Below are 24,073 nucleotides of genomic sequence, written 5' to 3' on the forward strand. Positions count from 1 at the left end.
AATATACAGTTAACCTCGAACATACGCTTTCTCGAACAAAAATCTTAGTCTTGTCAGCATTTATAGTCTCGCTACCTAAAATTTGCCTCGGTATCCCGAACAAATTTATAGATCCTTTAAGCCTGGACAAAACGTTTTTAGACGTCTAAGGTAGGTCTGTTTTCCGTCTTTGAAAGACGCGCAGCTATTCGATGTCTTATAGGGGTCTTATAAACGTTAAATTTATCGCCACTTAATTAGATGTTTATGGGTTTAGTGAAGATGCGTATAAACGAACCTTTTAAAAAGATGTCTTAAGACGTATAATTAAAAAGTTTTTTTTAATTAAGACGTGTGTCTTTTAGACATAATTTTGACCTATATTTCATGATACAGCCATGGTAATTGATATAACTTTAGGGGGGTAACTAATTAAAACACCGCTGTCCTAATGGTTTTTTTCTGGTGTAATTTTATTATTTCAAAGCTGTGCTATCTGAAAAATCACGCTATCTGGTCTAAAATTCATGTCACTGTAATTGAGTGTGGCTAATATGTATGTTTCCTTTTAGAAATTTGAAAATTGTGATGATAAAGTGGGATGCATCAAATTTGATGACGCCTGCACTAACAAGACTAATTGCAAAGGGATTGCCATGTATTTTTACAACACAACTACAATGGAGTTTCATTTTTATCTTTCCACCAATCAAAAATGGATGGGATTTGGACAAAAAAGTGGAACGGGAGAAAAAATGGTATTATTCTAACTATTTTACATCCATCCGTAAATGTAAAAGTGTTAAAGTCCCGAATTCTGAATTTCTTCTCAGAGACAAAAAAAGACTATTCTGTGATTATTTCATTTCATTTAAAAAACGAGGAAGGCTGTCCTTTAGATATTCAAGGGAAGATAACATAACTTTACTTTCAAAAGATTGAAACAGGTACTAAAAAATGAGGCAGATGGGACTAACGTTTCGCCTCGATGTTTTGAATGATATATCTTACCTTGGAGGAAAGAATACGGAAGGAGAAACAACTTCATTTCTGTACGCTTTAAATGTATTGAATTTTCTATTGTTTTTAATTTCAAAAGAATCAGTGCGCGAGGTGCTCGACCGAGTCCTTTTCGCAAAAAAAATGATCAAATTCCATATTCTCCTTTAATAGGGGCTAACTTTTTTCTATTGAAATCTAACTGTAACAAGCTGCAGGCACGTGATATTTGTATGGAAAGTGTGCCTAATATAAGTCGGTAAACATTGCTGTTAAAAACTTCAACAATACGTTTGGAAATAAGCGTTTAACCATGATATTAACCTATTTTTACAGGCTTGAGTATACCACTTTGATCATGAAAAACAATATAGATAGATATGCGCCGGACGAGTGCCGACAAAATGTGTGCTGGATTAATGTTTATTAAGAAATAACTTCTTATAACAGAACGTCGTTTTAAAACGAGACATAAACTTTTTCTTTTTGTTTACAAAAGTGTCGAGCATGTGCTTCTTCGCTAATTATGTTAACATAAGAACAAAAGAAATTTTACCGATTTCAATATGGCTTTTTGTTTTGATAATATTATCAAATTCATCATCAAATATCTAATTGTTTTTATAGCCAATCATAGTTGCGAATTGATATTCACGAATAATTTAGTCACACAACCGCCAAAATTTCAAATTAAGTTTCTATACAGACACCTGCTAGAACCTCACGCAGTGTTTCAATAGAATTAAAAGAGTTGTTTCTCCTTTCATATTCTTTCCTCCAAGATCTTACATATTTCTTTTTTGATGAATTTGCGTTTTTTACAGCTTGGACTACGGGGTGTGTATTGCTCCGCTGTGGGTACCAATGCAACTGTATCATTTTTTGAAGCAACTGCTCCTGTTGGAAAGCCATCAATTTTCAATTCAACTTCTGAGGTAATGCATTTAACAAAATTAACTTTATGTTGACCTGTTACAACTAAGTATTGAAAGAGATTAGTGTGGAAAAAAATTAAAGATGTAGGCATTGTTTCTTTTGTCTCCCATATTTTATCAATTTTTATAGATCTGACATAACGGTTAACATTCGCTTCTTCCTTCATTAATTTTTTTTATATCTGTGATGCAAAAAAGGTGTCGCACGTTTATACGCAACGTTAAATGTTGTAATAATGTAATTTTTGCTATCTCTAGATTACAGGCGTAAAAGTTATGCAGACAGGCGTGAATAATGGCGTAACGTTTTGCTAGTAGGTTATGTGCCAGACATTCAAAACTGATTTTTTTATATTGCACATGGAAAACATTCATGAGCAAATGGTATCATCCCCCACAAGGTTGTGATTTTTTTGATGTTTTTTTCTGGTTAACATCGGTGTCCGTTAAAGGTAGAAATTATCGCGACTAGAAACTTTTGCGGAAGATATTGTCGCGATTTTCAAATAAAAAGCAACACTCATAGAAAATATTTTCGCAATTTAAGTCAAATATAATAATTTGGTGGGAGGTAATTAAAACTTTATAGCGCTCTCCAACGCTATAAAGTCTTTTTTTAACATTTTTTTACAGCAATAAAAATAATCTAGCCTTGTCCCCTTTTTTTATAATTTTAGAACATTTAGCTCCGTATATAAAAATTTATGTAGAAACAACTCTTGGCTTGCCAATAAAAATTACAGTGTTTAAATTTGTCGTTATCTTAACATTTTTCCATTTACAAAAAAAATATTTTCGAAAATTCTCAGCTTTAGTTTAATTGGTTTACATTCTGAGATATTTTCATTGAGTAAACGAATGTAACAGAACACAGGCCCCGAGTAAGTTTCATTGGTGCTCGAAAATCGGATGTGATTTGATATCATCTGTTATAGCATTACCACAAAGAAGAATGTGATGGACATAAACAATGTTGTTGTCCACAGTTTCATCGACAATCAAATAAATGCTATCGCCTATGGTGATGTCGAACCTGCTAGTACTGGTGAGATTAATTTTATACATTTTTAGCGTACAGAGAAAATGATTTAGTTGTAGATTTGACAAAGATTAAAGTAGATTAAAGAAACACTGAAATAGATTGAAAATATATGTTCAGATATATTGAAATGTGTTGACATACAATGAAATATTTGCAGCATATTAAAGCAATAGTCATTGCCAACAAAAAGGTTTACAGGGAATTCGTCTGTTGCTACTTTGGCTACTATATTTCTACTATTTTTCTCATATAAAGCATATTGCATTATAGGCGAACCTACCCAAACACATACGGCTGCAAAATTTCTTGGTATGGTGGAATGGATGAGGTTTCGCTCGCGTAAGATCTGTAATTTTCATTCCAACATTTTTTTTTAAACATCTTATCGATGTTATACGTTTTAACTTTGTTACTTAATACATTTTCTTATTGTAGCCAAACCTTCAGTGGACCTGTCACTCTTTGTAAGTGCATATTTACACTTAGCAAACTGCAACATATTTGTTTACATGTTACATTAGTAACGGTTTTAAGGATTCCTCAACTAAGCAATACATAGCAGCGATAACAGAGTGTGGTAAACTGAAAACAAAATAAGCAAGAAAGGGAAGTTCATTTTTTAAAAATCACACAAAACTAATTATCGAATAATGAGCAGTTTTGATGTTGTGCTGTGAAGTACAAGCATAGCGTTTTATAGTTCAACGTCAAAACTGGTCCAAAGAAAAGAAAAAAACATGCTCGATTGTGATACATTGCTATTTTGATACTTTTGGAATTCGATTTTAACTTTTGTAAAATTCGAGTAATTGTTTATGTTAATTGAAATGAAAATATTGTTTTAGGTGAGCTGCTTTTGAATTTTCTTATGCGCTATTGAAATACTACCTTTTTTGTTTACGTTTATCTGCTTCAATATTTGCCTCCTAAATTGACTGCATACAAAGTCCTGTTTTATTAAGCCCAAACCTGCTTTTTTGTAGCCATACGGACCGTTTTAAGAAGCTACCTTTAAAAATAGCGCTAATAAAACTTGAACAAACGGGACAGATTTCTAAAGCACGCAAGGAAATATAAAAATCGCTTACCTAAAGCCATCTTTTCGTTTCAATTCGCATAAACTATGATTCGAATTTGTGTTTTGAACTTACAAAAGTTTAGAATCGAACGATCTTGTACTCCAAAAGTGTCAAATCAAAAACTTTTTTTCCTTCTTTAGTGACTTGAAAATAACAACTTTCTGGTTTTCATTTTTTGTTTACAAAGACTTATTTTCAAATGACATGCTATCAGATATTAACAAGCATAGTGCTCTATTTTGATGATTTACAATTTATTTGACCAAAGAAATATATGTATGAACAGAGTTTTGAAAGAATATAATTCTCGTTTTTAAGCGGTGAGACAAAAATTAAGTCATGCTGTTTACAATCTAGCAATTCTTGAAATTTCATAAACAATTAAAGTATGTGTAAAGCAATTCATCTAGATAATTTCTTCTTTAGACGTTACAAAATTGTAATAGCAAAGTTGGTTGTCTCCGTGTTGATGACTGCAACGATATCACTATGTGCAAAGGGATTGCGATGTATTACTACAATAGAACCACCATGAAACTACATTTTTACCTCTCGACCAATCAAAAATGGATGGGATTTGGACAAAAAATGGGTGGAGTTGACACCAAAATGGTAATGTCATGATTTTTAGATTTTTAATTATTTGAAATTTTATTTTGATTAATTGATACAGTTGGTGAATTTCCTAATTGGTAATTGATCAACTATTGTTGACATCACACCAGGCTAGTTTCGATGATTTCACAGTTTTCACGTCAGAGTCCACTATTACATTTTGGAGACTAAAAAAAGTTTTTTTTTCTCAAAAAGACTACCTTATGCTTAATAAGAGTATAACTTCGACTTGTACCTCCTATTTAATTGGTGTATTTATTATTCGTGTGTTTATTTTTTTAATGGTCAATTTTGAAATTATATCTTATCTTATTCAGTTGAAAAATAAAGTCATTCCGCAACAAAGTTAAAAATGTCATGTGCCTGTTTGTAATCCCGTTACCGATTTTCTTTAGACTGGTCTACGAGGAGTGTATTGTTCTGCTGTTGGTGCAAATGCCAAAGTATCAATTTTTGAAGCAACTGAACCTACTACAAAGCCATCGATTTTCATACTAGCTTCTGATGTAATGTATAAACTTTTCATTTTTATTCTTATGCACTTTGAGATATAACACTTAGGAATGCATCACAATAGGACTTGAAGTTTAAAGCGTAAATGTATTCAAATAATTCTTATACTCTTGTTTCTACTATTCTGTAGATTTCAGGCGTTGAAGGCGTGCACACAGGAATTAATAACGGCATAACATTTTGCTAGTAAGTTATGTTTTTAATATTTGTAGCACTTCAAATCAAAGCGTGAGAAAGACTAGAGGACATTGCTATCATGTGAACGGCTAAAAAGGCTAAAAAATTTATTCTTATTTTGTGTCGCTGATATTGAGACGTTTTGTACAATCCCTGTACAACATTTGCGTACTAAAACGTAACCGTTGCATAAAACAGATCCTGTTATTAAAAGAGTTTGACTATTTGTTCATAAAAGTCTTTCTTCTCGTATAGTTTCACTACACGAGAATCAATAACTGACAATAATAATTTGGTTGTGCACAACTTTACGGACAGTCAGATCAACGCTATCGCTTATGGTAATGATAATACAGCTGCTACCGGTAAGGAAGCATTTTATGATATCCCTCGTTAGCTACTGTGCAGAAACATTTTGTATTATTTAACATAAACTTCTTCACTTCGATCAGTTCAATTAGTAAAAGGTACTATGTGTGGACTAAATGAATAAAATTAAATAAATTCTGACGTAGCTATCTTTTTCACTTTTAGCACTACGACCATAAGATCTTTCTACTAAATGTAGTTCGTGAGATAAGCAGCGGTGCTGCTACGGGTGTAGAAGCTGAACTGGCCGTTTATTGCCTTTTTTCCTCTCCCCTTAAAGCACTTGATTGATAATTTTTAATACTTAAAAAAATGCGGCAAAAAGTGATTAAATTTTTGCTAAGGGACTAATATTTTTTTACAATTTTTTAGTAAAGTATTTATCAAGAAATAGAAGCAATAAAGAGAACACGAAACCAGTCTTGTATACGTCTGTGCGCTCATCTTCTTTCTAAATAAAGTTTCAATCAAGCGTAGCAGAGAAAAAAGGGAGCCAAGTAAAAAAACAAAAATTGTGAAACGAAATAGGGAAAATGTTTAATAAAAGAAAAATCGAAAAAAGTAATTGACTGATCTATTTAGTTTTCATGGCAAAAGTTACGATTCACTAAACTTTAGTCCACAAAAAGTGACAAAATTATGTCAAAGTGACTAAATTTTGTGCCGACTTTTTTTTTCGTCAACTTTTTTCCGACTTTTTTTTATTTGATAGTTTGTTAGTTTGTTTACGTTTAGAGGTGAAAAAATTAGCAGCCTAATTATTTTAGGAGTTACTTTTATATTTATAGGCGAACCACAGACACAACATACGGGTAGAAAATTCCTTGGAATGGCAAAATGGATGAAATTTCGTAAGATTTAAAATATATCATATATGTGTATTTCTCTCATTCCCGTTTAATGCCACCCTCGTTCCCAGGGCTTTTTGCCTTTTCAATATGAGAGATGACGTCGTCTTCCCTCATATAAAAAAGACTGGGGATTAGGGGGGTTTAATGCTCATTTAAGATATGTCATTTGTTTTTGTTTTTTTGTTTTTAAAACGCAACTTTTTTCATTACTACACAGTAATTGGCTTTAATCTTATTAAGTTTTGATGTTAGCCTATTTCGAGAAAGAGCATTTCCCAACTATTATTTTTATAGTTTTAACTTCAAGTTATACTACGTTGATAATTCGTTGCATATTATAACTAGTTTTTGTGTAATTGCTGACTTGACAAAACTCCTCTATTCCTTCTGCCTCGTTGTTTGTTTACACCTCATACTGCCATATTTAAATTTCCCTGTTGTTGATGTCAGCATGCTGAGACCTTTATCTTCATATCCTTAATATTTTTAATATTTTATCCAACATATTTTTTTAAATACAAGCATTTTTTGGCGTCAAAGTTACCTCAAACTGTCACTCAGTATGTAATCATACGCCAAAGCGCATTTCCAGTTCTTTACTCAGTACAATAAGTGCACTGCCTTGCTCAAAAAAGTTTTTAATTCGCTCCCAGGACGCTTTTTGAAGTTTATAAAAAAGAATTTTAAAATTTAAAATAAAACTAACTAAAATTATACCTTTAGCTATAAAAGATGATGGCGGAGAAAAAACGGACAACGGAGGCAAAACTGCTGCTGCTGTGGCAATGAAAGGTACGGTAAACGTTTCTGTTTGACATTGATTGAGAAGGTGCAATAGGACGTATTGTTTGTCGCAATTTAGTATATATTCATTGTGCAATTTTTGGTCAGCTCGTGAACTTTCTCCACTGCTTGTTTTTCTTACGCCCCTTTTTCTGCACAAAAAGAAGAAGTGAACCATATATTTTTTAATCAATCTTCTAGAAATTGCCTAAATTTGAAGTTTTATTAAGTAAATATTTTTTTCTTTAGGATCATATGTTTTGTTACTCTCCTTCGTGTTAACCTTGGTTGCAACTTTTCGATGCCATTAAGCGTGGTTACATGTGGTATAATCATAAACGAAATGTGAATGAACATGGATAGAACATTTTTTATAGGTTTTGCCGTTTTTTTGTTAATGGTTAAAAAATATTTCTGCACAAAGAATTACCGTATTACTTCAAAGCTCGGTTTCCACTAAAGTCCATGATGGTTGTTCAACAGTTTCTTACAACTTTTGAAGAGATTCTCTACACATTTGTTGTACCACGTCTTTCGTTTCACTTTTGTTTGTGTTTTAAGACGTAACGTCGACTGCTGTACAACTGCAGTGCAACTTAACAAAAGTGACCAAAAATGGTGTTACTGCGCTACAAAATGCAAGAGCAAGACAATAGATAGTTTGTCGTTATTAGTTGCCTAAAATTGCAAGAGATTTCAAACAAAACAATGGAGAAATACCAGCCTGGTTATAATTTCGATATTCTTATAGAAAGCTTGTAAACTTAAGAGTAACATTTTTTAACAAGATGCTTGCCATTTGCTTAATGTTATCATTTATCTAAAAAAATAATTTTATATTCTGATTATATCATCAACATTAAAGCGTCAACTGCTTCACTTTTTCAAATTATTTAAATTTTCAAACTTGTCAAATTGTTATCAATTACTATCGATTCAGAGCTCTGTCTTGGTCTATAGGGCCTCGGTTGAATGTTTATACGAAAAGATTTTCTTAACGCGATGTACGCATTGCTGTCATGCTCTCTGGAGATTTTAGTTTTTTAAAGAAACGGCAGTTGTATTGAAATTTAACAATGCTTTTTTAAACACTGAGTGAATTTGCCGGAAAGATACACCTGGGTAACCTACAGTTCAATTTACCCCGAAAATAAAGAAGCTGTTATATGCTTACAAAATCTAGATTTTGAGGTTTATCTCGGCTCTTATATAAATATGTTGTTGTGGTTGTGTAGATCTGATACAAGTTCTCGTTGCAATGAATTTATTCGGACTTACTTTTATTTTATTCTCGGCTCTTATCTGATAAATCAAGGAAAACCCTGCAATGATTAAGTTTGTTAATTTAAAACAGTTAAAGAATAGGCAAAAGAATAACAAATGTCGAGACAATTTAAAAGTTTATTAGGATTTTGCACTTTTATATAATTACTTATCATTGTTTACCATTTGCACGCAATATTTAGAGCTTTTGTAATTTGCTTTTAATGATACTGATGTACCTAACTATGCAATGAAATATAACTGAGTTACTTTTACTAAAATGAAAATAACTTAAACCGTTTTTAGAAGGAAAAAAAGTTGGCACAAAATAGAATTTCTTATTGAGAATAAACTAAACGCTATTGGATATTTGACTGTACCATGTAAAATGTTCTTATGCCAACCCTGGATAACACCAAGTCATAAGTGTACCAAAGCAGATACTGGACATATATGTAAAGACACGTTCTGATGACACGAAACACATATTATCCTCTAGCGCCTTAACCCAACTCCGCCCCAGGTTTTTTTGGTTCGTAAATCAGGGTTAAGATTGAGAACAAGGTTTCTGCGTCCCAAAGTTACTTCCAAAGCCACTTAAAAGTAAAACCAGTTATGTTAAAATATCTGTTCTGGATTCAAATAGTAGTTACGAGATTTTAGAAGAGTTGCCTATTACACACAAAAAAGCGAACATTTTTTATTTGTGTTATCTTCACCATTCAGATTCTTTTTAAGTAAGCTGTAAATGGAGATGCGGCTAGCGTTAACCCTATTCGGTCCGGGGGGGGGGGGGGGGCGGATTCCGACCCCTGACGTTTTCTTTTTAATAACTCCTTTCTTATATGGCTATGATACTTACTGAGTTTCAACATTTATCTATTAGACACCTGCATGCAAAATTTTTAGGTCCCATACCTTTCAGAGGCTTTGATATTGGCCATTACTCGAAACTACCCCTAAAATCTCTATGAAATCCTTATACTGGGGAAAATATAACTAGAAATTAAAAAAAAAGGTTGCGAAGCATTTCGCAAATTGCAAGCAAAATTAAACTATCCAATACTTTGTCCCTAGCGCTTCTTGTTTAATTGGCGCTAACATCTTCGGAAATACATCAAAATTGAATATCACATAGAAGAACCCTGGGGACGAGGTAGGAAAATGAACGCTCTGCGGAACAATTCGTTGCTCAAAAACAGTTTTTTTGCGAATAGACTGCGCGAGTATTTGATGTGCGTTGGATATTCTTTTCAAAATGTGCGAGAAAATTAGATTACGCGAAACTAACAAAAACGAATAACGCGTGTTAAAATTTTGTACCGCCTTTTCCCACAGAATGGTAAAAGTAAAGAGCGCAATACAAAATTACACTTTTAGCAGTATTCCGAAAGATATGTGATACATCGAGTTGTACTACCCGCAGAAGTTGGTCCTAACGTTAACGATTTCGTAAATGACGTCACAACAAAACAGTATTTTTTTCACGTAAAAATACCGGCAGTAGAAGCCACAGAATCTGCTGGAACGAATTTCGAAAACTCACGGGAAACAATTAAAACAAAAACAAACAAATCAAAACAGTTTTTTAACTTTATCAAGATTTATTAAATAGCTTCAAATTTGGGCAGAAAAACAATAACGGATTCGCCTTCTTTTCACCACACGCATTAGAAGATTACATCACTCACTCCCATTGTACACAATCTAAAAGAAAAAGAAAACATTTTCATATAGTGAAGCTTCCAGTGCCTTTAAGGGATGGCCAAGTCAATGGAATTGAAAGCACTGTTTTTCATCTTATAAATAATTAAGGCTAATTCGGAAAAGTATAAAAGAAAAAAACTAAACAATTTGGCAACTTTACTAATTTTATACGCAAAGTTCCAACCATACCAACAGTTTCCAAATCTGACAAAATAATTTAGAAGTGTTTATTTTTTCAGAATTTGATTGATGCAAGGCCAAGGGAAATTAAATAAGTTTATTGTCCTAGACCCATTTAAAAACATATGCTTCTCATCATTCGGTTTTTTTTCAACCAACATTAATGTAATCACCCAGAGGAAATTATAATGTCTCTTGTGTGTGTTTTAGAAGCTGAGTACACAAATACACAAATATTACAAGTGCTGAACTTTGGCAATCATATTTTGCAATCAGACCCTTTTAAAAACTATGCTGAACCATGTCAATTATTAAATTCAGCCCTAATAGAAAAGCACCTTGGATAGGATTCTTTGTTGGGCGAATAAAATGACTGGCAAATGGTTTATCGTGAATGAAATAGTAATTTTTACACAAATAATTTAAAAAATAATGAACTTTGTTATGTTGGTTGTTCTCAAACACACGTGGGCGGTGGACAAAAAACTGTGATGTAATTTCTCTTGGTCTATTATTCCTGAGAATATTCTAAAATAAGAGGGTGTCAATAAGCTGCAAACAGCCACATATATAAGGGCGAGTTCGGGCAACTTTTCCAATTAAATTAGTGATTGTCTTCCAAAACCGCCCGCACTTTCCCGAACTTGCTTGGAGCATTTTCAAAATTCAATTTCTTGTAACATACCTTGTGGACGATAGTTGGAAAAAGATGCTTTAAGAGAAAGAAGTTAATAAAAATTAAAAGTTATTTATCAAGTAAATTTTATTAAAAACCATCAAAAACAGTTCTTTTAAGAACTTTACTACCACATAGTTTACTTTATGGTCTATGCAGGTTTTTTCGGGTGAATACTTCAATTTTTTTGCAAAACGCTAAACTTGCCCAAAAACGCCTGCACGTTATACGGCGTATGCAGCTTATCAGCACCCTTGTTCTAAAATTACAAGCAGTTTCAAAGATGCCCACACGGTTTAGAGGACGTGGTGCGGCTTGGGCATCCTTGAAGTTCTGTTTAATGACAGTTTTAATGTTTTAATGTCGTTTTAAACCTTGTTCTCAGGGAGGGTGTACGGAAAACTAATTCCTATTGACAATTACATTGCTGTTGGTTTGATGGCAAAAGTGGATATTTTTTTAATTACTGAAACAGGTTACTTATATAATAAATAAAAAATGATAAAAAACGGTTGGTCAGCTCACTCTAGCGCCCAGAGCTATTTGTTTTGTCTGCGCCCTAGCTACAGGTTTTCCTATATCTGGCTATCAGTTAGGTAGTAATACAGCTTCTCCATATGTATTCTACAAATTACTTTCAATTCTTTTATACAAAACTGAGCTCTAGCTAGCTACCTTTTGTGTGATTAAGCCTTACATTGATTTGGATAAAACCAATTAAAATTGATAATATTGTATTCTTACATCCTCTTAGAAACAATAAAATAAAACACAGCTCGGCGCGTTTTAATTGTACAAATTACTTCAATTTTTCTTTAGGAATGGGTACCTTAGAAAAAGCACAGCAACAAAAAAGCTTAAAATACACAAGTAAAGTCGATTAGAAACAGGACTAGCAATAAATTTTTTCAAAAGAAGAAAACCGTTTTAATACTATTATGTTTCATTAAAATACAACTATAATAGTATTAGAAGCAAAATTGCAAAGTAATTAATTAATTATTTATACCATAATTAGCTATAATACAAAGAAATAAGGCATATTTTGGGTCTGTAAAATATACGTGTCTAAAATGCCGACTACCGTTTCTTGTTCACGGCATATTCCTCTTTGTGTGTTCAAGTTCGGCGGACGTATAATCCGGACCAAAAGACGGGGGGGGGTCAAAATCCGGGGGTGGGGGGGGTACGAGCCATACTTATTGCATTTTTTACTAAACTTATACTTTAACCCCTCGGTCCAAACTTATTTGTTTTATTAGAAAAAAAAATACCCTAGCTTTATGTGCAAAAATATCAGTCCTATTTCTTTACGCTGATTTTATATGATTTTTTTTCTATCGAAATTTTGAGAATCTCAATAATTCTCTTGGTATACCTCGCGTGTAGCAAACGTGCTCCACAATTTCGCTTCGCTCGCTTCGCTCGCAAAGCTCAATTGCTTCGCAATAACTCCATTTAGGATTATCCTTAGAACTTGAAACTTGCAACACAACTTTGTTTCATAAAGAAGAATCATTTTAAATAATTTTGACACGTGACTAATCCAATTTCCCGATTTTGTCGGATTTAACCGAAAATTGGAAAAAAAACGGATTTTCGGGCAATTTTTGGCAATTTTTTATCCGTTCCATGTAAAAACCGGAAGATATGTTAAAAAATTTTTATTTAGCTTTCAGAAACTTCAAACAGAATGTAAAAATTCGCTCTAAAACAAAAGTAATTAAATTTTAAACAGATAGTTGCATTATTAACAATTTTCAAGCTGCTGATGACGTCACAGAAAATGTGCTGACGCAAGCAAAAATTTTTTGCCTCCATTTTGTTCCTTTTATGATGTACTATAAGTGTGCCAAGTTTTGATTCAATTTGAAAAATCATATGGCGGAATCCGCCCCCTCGGTCATAGTATCTTCGAAAAACCCCGGACCCAATAGGGTTAATGTAGCCTAAATACAGTTGGCTGCAAATCATTTTCAATCAATTTGATGCTAAATGCAGTATGGTTTGTAAGTGCTAAACTTACAACTCACGGTTAATTATTTAATTTTCGCAAATCCTACAAATTAACAAAAAGCTGGTAGACTGTTTTTTACCGGGTTATGAAGAGATAGCAACAGGTTTTTATTTCCGCTAAAGTTGCGGGAAACTTTGAAAAATACATCACACCTGAATTACTTGATGGGATTTGCGACATACCTGCACTTAATCACTCAATCTGATGTTCAACGTTGAAAAGCAGTTTAACGGCGAGTGGCTTAGGTCCGTGGTATGATCCACAGCACCTAATGTATACATTCAGAACACAGGATCCACCTTGATAACAGTGTTTTTAACACTGAAGTAGCTCTATCCTGTATAAATATTCAGTCGGAATGATAATAATACTTAACTGGATTTGTGACACACCGAATAAAAGTCCCAAACCGGATGTGCAACACGGGATACCTGCAATTAGCGCTCAACCTGTGACACAGCTAATTGTGGCATAACTCGGTGCTTAAACGCCAGGTCGCCGGGTAAAATTTTGTACGACTATTTATTTTTCCTGACAAACATTCTCCCCAGTTTCTTCCCCGATAGGGTACTCCATATTGTAAATAGCCGTAGTCTGTCTCTGGGCAATTTATAGCCATGCTACGGACTTGCGAAATATAATGTGCGAAAGACTATGGATCCGTGAATTTATCAAGGATCTATAAATATAATATAATAAAAGCCGCTTTCTGTCTGTCGGCCAAAACCGGGCTATGCTAGACTAGCGAGAAATCTTCAAACTGCAAATTATAAATGTAATAAATTTCTTTCGACTTTGCTTGACGTTCGAATTCCCATTGATTTTTTCAGGGTAACTAGTACAGCAAAATATCTTTAATAGCCGCTATCATATACTTACCTTTCAAGTTTCGTAAAAATCGCTGTAAAAACATTACTTTTATATTTTCAGAATTGAGTCTATCCTGTTGGGCTTGATTTTTAACGCGCTCTTTCTACTAGGCTGTTCAGGCCATTTTTAACGGCGTAGTTGCTTGCTTAGTTAATCTGCCAGAATGAAAGAGCTATTCTTTAGCTTTCCAAAAAGAAGTCATTTAACTCTCAAACATTTTTCGTTACAAAGTTATAAACATTTAAAGATACCTAATTGGAGTCCAAAATTAGACAAATTCTTGCGCATCCTTCCATAAAAACACGGACAATATTTTCGGCCCTAAAAAGCGTATTTTAGTACTCAAGAAATAGTCAAAATGATGGTACAATGCAGATTAACATAACTTGCTAAAAAATAATCAAGCAGGGCTAATATTTAGTAGGAATAAAGATAAAGATAAATAGTACATGACAAAGTCGTATATTTTTACAAAATTTTATTGTGCATGCGCCAAATTACAAGACCAATTATGGCCAAAAGTGATAAGAATATAGGAAGAGAACGTCAATACATAATAAGAAAATGCATAAGCATCTAGTACTTTTTCTTATAATATGCAGTTTTTATAAACCTGATTTTTTTAACCTACTCAAGCAGAAACCGGGATTTTCATCTTTTCATCATCTTACCTCAGAAAATCATCTACCTTTACATAGGTAACCAACATAAATCGGCCTAAATTGGTTTATCGCAAGAAAAGTAACCAAAGGTACCCATATGCTCACCTTAAAAAAATTTGAAGTTCTTAATTACCACCGCGCCAAGCTTTTTTTTAACGGCAGGAATTGTCAAGTGACTGAACAGCCTATTTCTACTTATTAGCGCAATTTTGTAGGAAACATAAGGTCCTCAAACGTCCTTTTTTCTAAACAATACAAAACTTTAACTGAAGCTTAATGCTGTTTATGTTTCCGTGTTGTTGTTGCATACAAATATCTGCGTGTTTTGAAAGATTTGAGCCTGTTAAAAAAAAGGGTGAAAGTAAAGTGAGAATGACAGGAGTATCTATTTTTTTATTACTATTTTCATTTTAAAACTATTGAATCCAGATTTATTGGTTTATAATCCTAAAACTTTAACTCTCACAATTTAGACAGCTTTTTAAACCCAACCCAAGACAGCTGTTCTTGGAAGAAATGTGTAAAGTTATCAACAGGCATGGATTTTCATGTGAGTTAAGAATAGTATTTTTGGGAACGGCTGCGTACAGCTTTATTCCGTTAATCCTGCAAAGTCATGGAAAAATCCTAATCACTATGTTAATGCCTGCATTCTATTACGTCAAAAAAATAAACTTTGTACGCAAAAATGGAAATTTTTAAATGCTTGTACGCTGGTCAGTGTTTCTAAACGAAAAATTAAATAATTATTTTCTAAACCTTGGTTTTCTTAATGTAAAGTATTACCGTGACTGTTGGTTCACAAAGTCAATAACAAAAAGTAATAATGTCTGGAAGTAATTATAAAAACAGTAATGAAGAAGAACATAAATAGAAATTGACTTTGCTTAACAAACTGCGCCACGGGAAGGCCAGTCATCGGATTTTGCAGTTCGCCACCCGAGCAACAACAAAAACAATCAGTCCCGTGACATGATTAAAAGACAAAAACATTTTCTTTAGGACGGATGTTCGTTACATTTTTTTTTTAAATTCTGAACTTTCAATCGTACGCTTCAATATTAAAATTAAAAAATACTTCCTTTTTGTCACCCTGCGACAACACTCCACGACACAAACAAACAAACACGTTACATACAGTTGCTCTATCCCACCCTCAAATAAAACATAACAGACAATATTTCCAACGAACGACACGAATAAAAATAATACCACATACCACATACCAACATAAGTAAAGCGGTTTATTCTTTACTACAGTGTCGAGGTCTCTATGGAATGTTGGATTTTCTGTGGTTGTTATTGATTATTGCGGTTTTATGAAGCGTCAGGGAGAGTTGGGTCATGATGGAGTGTGGGGATTGTTATGGGGCGTTGGTTTGTTATGGGGTGTTGGGGCTGTGTTGGGGTGTTATAGCTGTAATGGAGTTTTAAGTGTTAAGTTCTTATAGAGATTTGGCTCGTCAAGGAGTGTTGTGCTGTTATGAAAATTTGGGTCATACAGTGTTGGAGTTGTTATGGGCTGTTGAGGTTGTTATGAGATGTGCTTATGGTGAGTTGCTAGGAAGAGTTGGAGTGGTTATGGAGAGTTCCTAAAGAGAATTGAGTTTTTATTTAGTGTTAAGATTGTTATGAAGTTTTAAGGTCGTTATGTGGTGTTGGGTTTGTAATGGGAGTTGTTAGGGAGACGTGGGGTTGTTATGTATCGTGGGACTGTTATGGCGAGTTGTGGTTCTTAGGATATTGAGTTTGTAATGGAGTGTTGGGGCTGTGTTGAAGTGTTGAGGTTGTTATGGTGTTGTATGATGCATTGGGGTTGTTTTGGCGAGTTAGGGTTGTTAAGGAGTGTTGGGGTTGTTATGGAGTGTTGGGTTGTTGTGGAGTGTTGAGGTTGTTATGGTGTTGTATGATGCGTTGGGGTTGTTGTGGAGTGTTGGGGTTGTTGTGAAGCGTTGGGATTGTTACGAAGAGTTAGGATTATTCGGGAGAGTTGGAGTTATTATGAAGTGTTGGTTTTGTTATGGAGTGTTAGGGTGTTTGGGGCTTTTGTAGTTGAGATTTTATAAACGTCGGAATTTTATCGAGTGTCTTGATTTTAATTGAGGGTCGGGTTTTTGAGTGTTGTTTTTCTATGAAAAGGTGAGGTTTAACTGAGTGTTGTGGCTTTTATAAAGCGTGGTTGTGTAAAAAGGGTTTGATAGGACGTTTTTTTATAGTGCGTCAGGGGAAAATTAGGTACGCAATGCTTACCAGTAATTTGATGATAATTAATAATAAATAAAAATAAATATAAATAATAATAAATTTATTGATTGTGAAGGTTAAGTTTCGAGATTTTTATAGTGTTTATATTTATAGGGACTGGTATAATTATGTTGTATCATTTTGTTTTTATGTTAGTCCAAACATTTACACTCTTTGATAGGAGAGTTTGTAAATGCATATTTACGCACTCTTAGTTTTGTATTTTGTTATTGTATGCAGTTGTTACTAATCAGCTCTGTCTTTTCAGAATTGGTTCTTTCGGCTAATAATTATTTCACTTAAATTGAAGTCTTTCATGTCTGCATAGTATGCATTGTTGCGACCAAACTGCGCAAGTATTGACGCGTTTGATATTCTTTTTGTGTGCATGTCGCTAAAATTGAATTTGGTTTATAAAGTTTGTAATTTGTTTTAGCATGTGGTGTGACGAACAAGTTGTGCAATGGTTATGAAGATTGGCTAGTATTTTTTTTTTGTAAAAATTAGTCCATTTCAGTACAACTAAAGTCTTAACGGTTTGTAATTTGTTGTAGTATGTAGTGATACGAAAAAACTGTGTAATTTTTTTTGACATTGGTTTACAATATTTCTTTTGTCTAATACTGCTTTTTTAATTTAAAATGAAGTCTTAAATTTGGTAACTTGTTATAGCATGTTGTGTAACTAACAAGCCGTGTATGTGACCATATATTTTATGCCCATTGTGGAAACATTTTACTTGGATTGAAGTTTCAAATATTTGTATATTGTTAGGACATTTAGTCTGACGAAAGAAACTGTGTAAGCTGTTGCAATTTTAATTACAATATTATTTTTGTAGCATTGCATTTGATTCATGGTTTGATTAGAATTTTTTGTGCGTGGCGATTGTTTAGGTTTGTAATTTGTTAAGAAAAGACGATGTATGTTTCTGCAGCATAAGTAACAATATTTTCGTTTTGTGTGATAACTATTCAGTTAAATTGATGTCGTAAAGGTTGTGATTTGTTGTAGTATGCAGTGTTACGAAAAAACTATGTAAGTCGTTTTAAGATTGTACAAAATTAATTCTGTACATCACTGTACGGTCGAAACGCCGTCAAATACAACTAATTGATGCAACTGGTGATTTTCCCTAATTCGCAATTCCATTTAACTTACTAAATATAATCATGCAATGCACATTGTGAAAGAAATTAAAAAATGAAAGTAAATAATTTGCAATTTGATATTGTATTGCAAGCATACTTACTTTTAATACGTACCGTTTTTCTTGAAAAAATTTCATGGTCACAAAATTGCTGCGGTTCTTTAACCTAAAACTTTTCATAAGAACACTTTCACACTAAGACTACCTATCACTCATTGAAACGTCTGACATAAACCCACTATATACACTCCGAACCTCAAAACGATAAATGCAGAGACCGATCAAAGGAATTGAAACAAAAAGCAACAAAGAATTTTATAGTTAAAAGCATACTTACTTTTCATACGTACCAATTTTTTTGGAAGAATCTACGTTTCTTAGTCACAGAATTGTTTCCATTCTTTTAAATTAAAACTCTTCTTAAGAAGACATTTACATTAACACTACCTACCACTCATTGAAACTGTAGTAGTTACAAGCATACTTTCTTTTCATACGTACCGATTTTCTTGGAAGAATCTACGTTTCAAATTAAAACTCTTCTTAAGAAGACATTTACATTAAGACTACCTACCACTCATTGAAACTGTAGTAGTTACAAGCATACTTACTTTTCATACGTACCGATTTTCTTGGAAGAATCTACGTTTCAAATTAAAACTCTTCCTAAGAAGACATTTACACTAACACTACCTACCACTCATTGAAACTGTAGTAGTTACAAGCATACTTTCTTTTCATACGTACCCATTTTCTTGGAAGATCTACTTTTCAAATTAAAACTCTTCTTAAGAAGACATTTACATTAACCTTGGAGGAAAGAATACGGAAGGAGAAACAACTCTTTTAATTCTATTGAAACACTGCGTGAGGTTCTAGCAGGTGTCTGTATAGAAACTTAATTTGAAATTTTGGCGGTTGTGTGACTAAATTATTTGTGAATAACAATTCGCAACTATGATTGGTTATAAAAACAATTAGATAATTTGATGATGAATTTGATGATAATACCAATACAAGAAGCCACATTGAAATCGGTAAAATTTCTTTTGTTCTTATGTTAACATAATTAGCGAAGAAGCACATGCTCGACACTTTTGTAAACAAAAAGAAAAAGTTTATATCTCGTTTTAAAACGACGTTCTGTTATAAGAAGTTATTTCTTTAGTTAGAATAAACATTAATCCAGCACACATTTTGTCGGCACACGTCCGGCGCATATCTATCTATATTGTTTTTCATGATCAAAGTGGTATACTCAAGCCTGCAAAAATAGGTTAATATCATGGTTAAACGCTTATTTCCAAACGTATTGTTGAAGTTTTTAACAGCAATGTTTACCGACTTATATTAGGCACACTTTCCATATAAATATCACGTGCCTGCAGCGTGTTAAAGTCAGATTTCAATAGAAAAAAGTTAGCCCCTATTAAAGGAGAACATGGAATTTGATCATTTTTTTGCGTAAAAGACTCGGTCGAGCACCTCACGCACTGATTCTTTTGAAATTAAAAACAATAGAAAATTCAATACATTTAAAGCGTACAGAAATGAAGTTGTTTCTCCTTCCGTATTCTTTCCTCCAAGCATTAACACTACCTACCACTCATTGAAACTGTAGTAGTTACAAGCATACTTACTTTTCATACGTACCTATTTTCTTGGAAGAATCTACGTTTCAAATTAAAACTCTTCCTAAGAAGACATTTACACTAACACTACCTACCACTCATTGAAACTGTAGTAGTTACAAGCATACTTTCTTTTCATACGTACCGATTTTCTTGGAAGATCTACTTTTCAAATTAAAACTCTTCTTAAGAAGACATTTACATTAAGACTACCTACCACTCATTGAAACTGTAGTAGTTACAAGCATACATACTTTTCATACGTACCGATTTTCTTGGAAGAATCTACGTTTCAAATTAAAACTCTTCTTAAGAAGACATTTACACTATGACTACCTACCACTCATTAAAACTGTAGTAGTTACAACCATACTTACTTTTTATACGTACCGATTTACTTGAAAGAAGCTACATTTTTTATCATAAAATTGTCATAATTCTTTTCCATTAAATATAGATTTTCGTCAGAATTCATACCAATCAAGATGTTTATCAAGCATCTATCATCAATACACGTGCAAGACTTCTCTGTTGAATCTTATGTTACATATTTACATTCAGTTCCACAATATTATTGGAAAGACCGACAGTCTATAATAAAAAATTTGAAGTGTAACTAAAATAAAGTTCGACACACTCGTTTGACTTGCCACAATAACGTTTAAATTATCACAATAACCTTTTTTTACTCTGGAGAAACTTTGGTGTGTGTCATGCAAAGCACGTCTTGGTGAAAAAAAGCTTGATACAAAAATGACAAAAACACGCGAATGAAGAAAACTCGACAAATCGGCAAAAAGTTAATAGAGAAAAACAAAAAATCGCCGCCGGTGTCGTGTTGTTTTGAAACCAACTTTGTCTTAATTTTAGGGGCCTGAAATTCCGTAGTGTTCATTAACACTGTACGCAATTTCTATAACAAACTAGTCGGTGGTATTATAATACACAAGAATAACAACAGCGAAAACTTCTCGCGCATACACAATAAAAATAATAATTTATAAATTAAAAAAACGCGCATCGACTCCTGTCCCCCCACCCCGGGTTCTCCCGCCCCCCACCCACTCTACTTATTCAAACGCCGCATAAGTTAATCAATATAATAATAAATATCCACAAACATATGGGCGCACGCAAAACCTCTCAATAGAATAAAGAAATCACAACTCAAGGGCAATGCGTTACGCAAAATCCAATTGAACAACGGTTATTATTGACTACATTTTCTTTCAGCTCTTGGGTTGTGATTTGTAATATAATGTAAGGTACCTTGAATATTGCCATTCATCTCATTAAAAAAAGCCAACAATTAAAATCTTTCTACCATATAGTAATACTAAAACAACTACTTCTTCCAAACTCTCTGTATTTTAGGTCCCTTGTCAGGACAGCCTTTAAATTGATATTTATGTGTTTTAGGTCCCTAGTCAGGACAGCCTTCAAATATATTTATGTGTTTTAGGTCCCTAGTCAGGACGGCCTTTAAATTGATATTTATGAGTTTTAGGTCCCTAGTCATGACAGCCTTCAAATTGATATTTACGTTTTTAAGTCCCTAGTCAGGACAGCCTTGAAGTAGATATTTGCTTCGTATATTCGACTATGTTTTAGGTCCGTAGACCCGACGGCCTTAAATCGTCGGAAAAACACGTTTTTTTAAGTCCTCATTCAGTGCAATCAATGAATTTCGGCAAATAAATACATTATTTGTTTAACCATAAAGTAATTCTTTAAATGTCACAAAGGCGGCACCTGTATGTAATCAATATTTTTCTTCTTCTTTTCTCTTCTTTTTCTCTTCTCTTCTTCACACTTTTTTTCTTTCTTTTCTTTCTTTGTTTTCTTTCTTCTTTCTTGGTGTAAAAAAATGTACGACTTACCAGTACACTAAATGTGTTGACAACTGACATTTGGTGTGTGTGAATAAAACAAAAAAAGTTTGTTTCAAAAACATGTTTTTGAAACAAACTTGGGCGTCCGAAGGTTGCTGTCAGTTGTCATGATTCCGAATAAGCTTTTTAAATAATACGTTTTGATATTATTTTTCTTTGGTTGTTTTTTGTTTGACATAACATCTTTATAAATATTAAAAGAAGCTTATTCAGAATACCTTCGTTTGCGGGGTAAACTTAAGACAAAGAATGTTTTCCAAACAACACCTAAAAACACGTGCGCGTTATAGAACAGCATAACGATGTTTACTGCTACGTCATTTTATGACATTGCCATAAAGCACAACGTAGGATGTGTAGCATGACCAAAAAAAAATAAATAAACAAATAAATAAGACACGCCTGACTGCTTAACTGCTTATCTTTTGAGACCACTTAACTTATAGTGAAAGGTAAGCAGTATAGATTAAGAAAATGAAAGACGCGTCTCTTACCTAGCCTGCCTACCTGCCTACTTACTTAGAGACCTCCCTACCTTAAGCGCGCAATCCTGCCTACCTGCCTACTTACTTAGGAACTTACCTTAAGCGCAAAATAGAAACAAAGGAGAAAAAAATTGTACTTGATGTATTTCTTCATTCTTCTTACTTTTATATTTTCTGGTCATTGATTTGATCCTTCTTTTGGTGTTTTGTTGCTAGCATCAAATTTTTTTTTTCATTATCTTTTACGATCTTTCTTCTACTTCCTTTCTTCTTTTTCATCTGCACTAGGCAATTTGTTTGACTATTCATTTTTCGTCTAATTTTTTGTTGTAAATACAATGTTTCTTCGCAAACGATCTAAACATAATTAGTGTTTGACATAGTAACATTAAAGTAAAAATTATAGGTGAAACAATTTGAAAAATGCAAATGCATAGCGAAAAATAAGAAATAAAACAACAAATAACGAAAACAACCAATCAACAGAAAAGAAAGAAACAAACTAATCAAGTTCTTAAATTAACCAATGGGAGAAACAAACAAGCAAAAAAACAATCCAATCATTTAACCAACCGATCAAGAACCAAACCAAACCAACCCCAACCAACCAACCCCAACCAACCAACCCCAACCACCCCAACCAACCCCAACCAAACCACCCAACCACCCCAACCAACCCCACCCCAACCAACCCAAACCAACCCTAACCCTAACCCAACCCTAACCCTAACCCTAACCCAACCCTAACCCAACCCTAACCCAAACCAACCCAAACCAACCCAAACCAACCCTAACCAACCCAAACCAACCCAAACCAACCCTAACCAACCCTAACCAACCCTAACCAACCCTAACCAACCCTAACCAACCCTAACCAACCCTAACCAACCCAACCAACCAACCCAACCAACCCAACCAACCAACCAAACAACCAAACAACCAAAACAATCCAAACAACCAAAACAATCCAACCAACCAACGAACCAAACAACCAAACAACCAAACAACCAAACCAACCAAACCAACCAAACCAACCAAACCAACCAAACCAACCAAACCAACCAACCCAACCAACCCAACCAACCCAACCAAACCAACCAAACCAACCAAACCAACCAAACCAACCAAACCAACCAAACCAACCATACCAACCAAAGCAACCAAAGCAACCAAACCAACCCAACCAAACCAAAAATAAACAAACAAATAAACAAATAAATAACAAAAATAAGAGTAAAATATGCTTACCTATATACTCGTTTCTGCTGAAAAACAACGAAATGTTGCAGTTGGTTGTTCGTGTGTTTCATAGCACATAGAATAATGCGAAGGCTCGATTACCAGACAACACCAATTTTTTCCTAAAAAAATTGAAAAATGTCGATTTTCTATCATTCATGGGGCTTAAACCGGAATGTCAAAAATTAATAAAAATGTGTTATGTTAATTCTAATTTTAGCATACCTCCATTGCAAGAAAAATCATTAAATTGTTTTTCACCAAAATTTCTCCCAAATGGTTACTTTATAAATACGCGAAAATCCTCGCGAAAATTAGTTCCCGCTAAAAATAATCCTTTAATACAACTTTTTAGCAAAAAATTTTTTCTCAGAATATGAAACAACTTTTAAACAAGTAAAAAAAGACTATTATTTTTCCTGAAAAATATTTTTTTACAGAAACTTTTCTATCCTTTTTTTTATGAAATATTTTTTATAGAATTACCAAATTTATTTTTTTCCTAGCGAAAATATTTTCTCTTGCGAAATATTCATACACAATTTTTGCTACTTACCTCACCTTTTTCTCAACTTTGAAGGTTTTTTTCTGCTTCTACTTTGAGTCACAAAATAATTTTCTCATAGGGCCACTGCGTTTCAATCCACTTGCTCAGAAATTGCCGCCAAGTTGTAAAGTCATGTCAATTTCATGGCTCTCCTTATTGAACTTCTTT

General features: G+C 33.4%; 2 protein-coding genes and 1 long non-coding RNA gene across 3 annotated transcripts; 2 read left to right on the forward strand and 1 right to left on the reverse strand.

Annotated features, from left to right (window-relative positions):
• The first annotated feature begins 476 nt into the window (after positions 1-476).
• Positions 477-7,759, forward strand: LOC130612226 (uncharacterized). The gene is made up of 13 exons (XM_057433526.1): positions 477-737; positions 1,803-1,913; positions 2,172-2,227; positions 2,849-2,958; positions 3,226-3,294; positions 3,391-3,419; positions 4,461-4,646; positions 5,045-5,155; positions 5,293-5,348; positions 5,595-5,704; positions 6,497-6,559; positions 7,283-7,351; positions 7,592-7,759. The coding sequence occupies exons 1-13, from the start codon at positions 636-638 to the stop codon at positions 7,651-7,653; spliced, it is 1,134 nt and encodes a 377-aa protein (XP_057289509.1). The 5' UTR covers positions 477-635; the 3' UTR covers positions 7,654-7,759.
• Positions 7,760-10,081: 2,322 nt separating this feature from the next.
• LOC130613117 (uncharacterized) lies at positions 10,082-12,000 on the reverse strand. Its single transcript, XR_008975600.1, has 2 exons — positions 11,913-12,000; positions 10,082-10,312 (listed from the first exon to the last, which is right to left on the reverse strand). It is a non-coding gene; the product is annotated as an uncharacterized LOC130613117 (long non-coding RNA).
• Positions 12,001-23,009: 11,009 nt separating this feature from the next.
• On the forward strand, positions 23,010-23,438 carry LOC130612996 (sporozoite surface protein 2-like; the record flags this gene model as incomplete). Its single annotated transcript, XM_057434322.1, has 1 exon — positions 23,010-23,438. A coding segment is annotated over one exon (429 nt), but the record flags the coding sequence as incomplete, so codon positions are not given.
• Positions 23,439-24,073: the final 635 nt, after the last annotated feature.

This window comes from Hydractinia symbiolongicarpus, chromosome 10 (assembly GCF_029227915.1).
Source record: "Hydractinia symbiolongicarpus strain clone_291-10 chromosome 10, HSymV2.1, whole genome shotgun sequence".
Classification (NCBI taxonomy): domain Eukaryota; kingdom Metazoa; phylum Cnidaria; class Hydrozoa; order Anthoathecata; family Hydractiniidae; genus Hydractinia; species Hydractinia symbiolongicarpus.